This window comes from Bubalus kerabau, chromosome 10, assembly GCF_029407905.1.
Source record: "Bubalus kerabau isolate K-KA32 ecotype Philippines breed swamp buffalo chromosome 10, PCC_UOA_SB_1v2, whole genome shotgun sequence".
NCBI classification, from domain to species: Eukaryota; Metazoa; Chordata; class Mammalia; order Artiodactyla; family Bovidae; genus Bubalus; species Bubalus kerabau.
The window spans coordinates 27,904,897-27,909,777 of NC_073633.1; the positions used below are offsets into that span (position 1 = coordinate 27,904,897).

General features: G+C 41.2%; 1 gene segment (V, D, J or C); it reads right to left on the reverse strand.

Annotated features, from left to right (window-relative positions):
* Nucleotides 1–998: 998 nt before the first annotated feature.
* Nucleotides 999–1,669, reverse strand: LOC129621939 (T cell receptor alpha variable 12-3-like). The segment is given in 2 exon segments: nucleotides 999–1,408; nucleotides 1,618–1,669. Coding segments are annotated over 2 exon segments (462 nt in total).
* Nucleotides 1,670–4,881: the final 3,212 nt, after the last annotated feature.

The window sequence follows — 4,881 nt, forward strand, 5'->3', positions numbered from 1 at the left end:
GATCCATGTTGGTCTTTAATCACCATAACATTGGTTACTCAGAGATCCTTCTCAGGAAATCTGTACCTCTACACCCTGCTGTGGGTGTGGGATATTCTATGGCTGTAGCTAATTCTCTCTACCATCCCCAGCCACACTCAAGTACACAGGAATCAATGCACTCTCCCACAAGGCTCACACCTGGAACTTTGAGTTCTACTCAGCCTTTACTCAAAAATGGTAATGTAAACCTCTGATCTGAATTCCTGCAACTGTCTAGGCTTTTTGTTTCAACAAGTTATCACTGTCTGATGCTAGTCCTTCCATCCACCCATCAAATGTATCCTTATCTAATCCACCAATGGGGTTGCAGTTGAAGATGAAGATGGGTGAAGATGAGGTGGCAGATCTATAACTAAAATAATTCATGACTTACAACTTTTTCAAAATAGTTGCTTAAGACTCCTTTCTGGGACTTCCCTGGAGGTCCAGTGGTTAACACTTGGCCTTCCAATGCAGGGGGACTTTCCAATTCTTGTGTGCCTTTCAATCCCTGGTCTGGGGACTAAGATCCCACATGCTTCACAGCCAAAAAGCAAAAAACATAAAATAGAAACAATATTGTAACAAATTCAATAAAGGCTTTAAAAATGGTCCACATCAAAAAAAAAAAAAAAACTTAAAAAAAGACTTCTGCATTTATGTTTTTCCATTATTTTCTAAAGCAATGAATATCAAACACCTTGAATAACTACATGGGGAAAGAGCAAAATGTACCAGGAACTATGAGGGAGTACTTCAGTTATCATATTAAAATATTTTCATATATAAAAGTATCATAATACCAATTCCAGTGAGTAAAGTTATGGTACAAAACTGGAGTACAGTAAGAAGATTGAAAAATATTTCAGTCATTCAGACCAAACTGTGTCTTTAATTTCCCTTCAGAATCAACTGTTTTCAGAATTATGAAAATACTTCCTAATCAATCAAACCTTCTACACTGTTACTCTTAATCCTCATCTACAGCTAGAGAGGTAACAGAATGTCTGTGCCCTGCAGCCTAAGCTCTCCAAGAGGCACTGCTGGGGCCCCAGCAGGTTTGGGCACAGGCTGCAGGTGCCTGGGGAGCACTGTGTGCTCACTGCACAGAGGTAGGTGGCTGAGTCGCTGGGCTCGGAGTCTCTGATACGCAGGGAGACATGCTTGTTGGTTTTATTGGACTGCGCTGTAAATTTTCCTTCCTCTTTGTTGTTGTTGGCATACACGTACAGCAGAAACTCAGGGCCTTTCCCAGGGTACTGTCTGTACCATGTGAAGTACAGAGAATTGCTGTCAGAATAAGTGCAGCCGAGAGAGGCAGTGTCTCCCTCTGGGACAGGCAGAGACGCAGGACTCTGCTCCACGGTGTTCTGCTGGCTGCTCACCACTATGCAAAGAGACACGAACGCTCAGTCAGAGAAGCTGGGCTAGGTGGTGATGCTTCCTCTCCAGAATTCAAGTTATCTTTTCACAGGCCTCCCACCTCTACCATCCCTTATTTAAGGGAAATAGTGTTCATGTTTCTCCATGAGCCTAGAAGGGACGATGACTCCAAATAGTGTATTTTATGGTCCCATAGAAATGCCCCAAACTTACAGATCAACTGAAGCCACAGGATCACTAATGCAACTCTTGAGGATTTCATCATTCTTTCCTCCTCTGGTTCACTGAGGATTCAAATTTTAAGCCCTAAAAAAAAAAAAAAAAAAAAAAAAAAAGAGTCAAACTCAGACATTTCAATTCTTCTGCTTTAGAAATCATAAAAAGAGCCTGTTTAGTCAAAGACAAAAGAGACTTTTTTCATTACCCATGCAACACACCATCCACCTCCTCCTCTCTCCTCCCACTTTCTCCTGCCCTCTCTCTCTCTCTCTCTCTGTCTCTCTCTCTCTCTCTCTCTCTCTCTCTCTCTCTCTCTCACACACACACACACAGAGGAAGCAATACATGAGCAGGTTTCCTGAGAAGACACTGCCATCTTGTGGACTCAAGACCCTGATCAAAGAAATATTTGAAGCATAGATCCTTACTATGGGAACTGATGAAAATAAAAATATGCCACTTTAGTTAAATTAAAAATTTGAGAAGCATATGGTCCAAGTCAATGTGTGTGGGGATAGAGTGATGTCTACATGTGTGCTTTACATCAAATGGCAACACTTGTCTGATTAGAAGCAGTTTTATCAAATGGCCACTCTCTCACACTGAAAAACCAGTCCTAAGATATTCTAGTGATAGAAATCTGGGCGAGGCTCTCATGATTCAGGGGATCTGTGTAGCTTTCCTTCATATCAGGCCAACACTTCCTATCTTATTTCTCCACTTCTATTTTTAAAGAAATCTAATCTAACTCAAAAGATTCCTCTTAAGACACAATGACCTAAAATCTAACTGAACAAACATGTTTCCAGCTCACAACTTGGGCAGATTTTTAACAAAGTCAAGGACTTAATTCTTAATTCCATTTTGTACCAGTGCATATCTGTGGAATCATCGCTTACTTGGGCTGATGGTAATAGTAGATGGACCAGCCTTCAGTACCTAGAGTGTAAATAGAACCTGAAGGACGTGTTCATGAGTCTAATCCCTCCTCTTGTACACAGCCCTGGCATCTCAGGATTAATCTCTGAAGTTATGGGTCTGGTATCAGTCTCTCTAACAAGCTTCCCTGGTGGCTCAGTGGTAGAGTATCTGCCTGTCAATGCAAAACATGCAAGTTCAATCCCTGGGTCGAGAAGATTCCCCAGGAGAAGGAAATGGCAAGCCACTCCAGTATTCTTGCCTGGAAAATCCCATGGACAGAGGAGCCTGGTAAGGCTATAGTCCATGGGGTTGCAAAAGAGTCAGACGTGACTTAGCAACTAGACAAGAATAGCAACAATCACTCTCTGCCTTTCTATTGTACCCTAACCAGCAAACCAGGTTTATCAGAGAGCTACCTATGCAAGACGCTTAACTGAGTCTAACGGAAAAAGAAGCACAGACAAGTACTGTTCCTTCTCATTTCGCCTCCTGCCTCATGCTCTTGTAGAAACTAGTGGCTAGAGACCAGCAATGCAGCAGGTCCCTTTCTGCTCAAGAACTAGGTAAACAGTATCCATCAAAGATGGACTGGTCAGGTCCTCCCTATTCCCACAAATGACTATGTAGGAAGTAGGATGAGGGAGAAGATGCTAACAGTGGGATCCTTTTCTTTAAGAGAACACTGCTTTTGACAAAACTCACACAGCTATTTCTCACTCTCCTCCTCTTCTGGGAATCCTATTACACTTATGTCAGAAAATTTGACAGTGTTCCACAGGTCCTTTAGTCTCAGTTCATTTTTCTTCATTCTTTTTTCTTTCTGCTCTCTGACTGGACAACTTCAATTAACCTATCTTCAAGTTCTTTCTCCTGCCTATTCAAGTCTACTGTTGAATTTTTCTTAGAAAATGTTCTCTGTGTAACAATTTCTCTGCCCTGAGAGAGTGCTGAGTTATGTGACATAGACAAGCCCTTTGCGTTAGTCCTTGAGGGAGCCACGAGACAGGTTAAAGCAGTGAAGCTCTGCTCTTTCATGACAAAGAGCTCTTCCCCCTCCACCATCGGAACCACCCTGGGGATGCAGGCAGCTATCTAAAAACTGTCATGGATCCAGTGATGGAAAGACAGAACAAGGGTGAGTGAAAACACCACAGGGCTTTCCTTCCAGGCATCCTTTTCCTTCTACTTATGTGTTTGCTCGGCTGCTGCACAGCTCTCTGTGGTGTTTGCCTCTATGTACAGGTAAGTGTGCTAAAGTTTCCTTTCTTTCTAAGCTGTCCTCTTCCTGGACCTTTGGCTGCAGAGAGAAGACTTTTCATGGCCTTTTTTGTCTACATCTGTTGGCAGTTCCAGGTTCCTGGCTTCTCCAGGACTCACTTGGGTTACATGAGGCAAAAGGAAGCTCAGGGAGCTCACTGCTCTATCATTCCTCAAGCCCCAAGTTCCTAAGCTAGTCTGGCTTCTTCTCTCCAAATTCTTATGTTTTTCTTTTATATGTGGGCCAGGGTTTCTAACTGTCCTTAACAGGTTGAGTATGGAAAAAAAAAAAAAAAAAAAAAACACCTACTACAGCTTGTCAGAAGTGGAAAGAAAGCATGATGCTTCCTTCTTTCCCTGAAGAGTGAACCTCTGACCAGCTTGGCTAGTCCACCTTCTTGGCAGTAGGCAAGTCAAAATGATATTAAAATTATTTAATTCTTGTTCAGCCACCTAGATTCTCCTGTTGAATAAGTACAGCCCTAGATTGTGAAGATAACTATGGTTTACTTGAATACACTGCTCTAAGAATTCCTTTAAATGGCCCAGTAGGCCCAAGGTGGTGAATATAAGTGATCTCTGTAAATGGCGTGAAAATGCCCTTATTCCTCTTGCTCCTTATCATTCTTTTATTTATTTATTTATTTTTTATCTTTTTCTTTCCAGTTTATTTCCATAGATCCTATGGAATTAATTTTGATGAATGGCATAAGGACAGAATTGAACCTCAACATTTTTCCCCTAAAATTTTCACATATTGTCCAAGAATCATCTGCCCTCTATCCATTCTTTCTCAACTCATTATGAATTTCAGAATGTAATTTTCTTGGTTCTCAGATGCAACTGATTGTAAGATTCACCTTTGACTTAGAAACCATAGCCATTTAAAATTCTTGAGTCACATCCTGATACCAGAAATATTAAGAATTTTCAGAATTTTTTTTAAGACCCACAATCAAGAAATGTGGTACCAAACTGTCCTACTCATTTAGCCATTCCTGAGCTTTCTATCCTCTTGGACTGATCTATTTTGCAGCATGTTATTTTAATAGTGATGAATTAAAGTTTATTTTGATATCT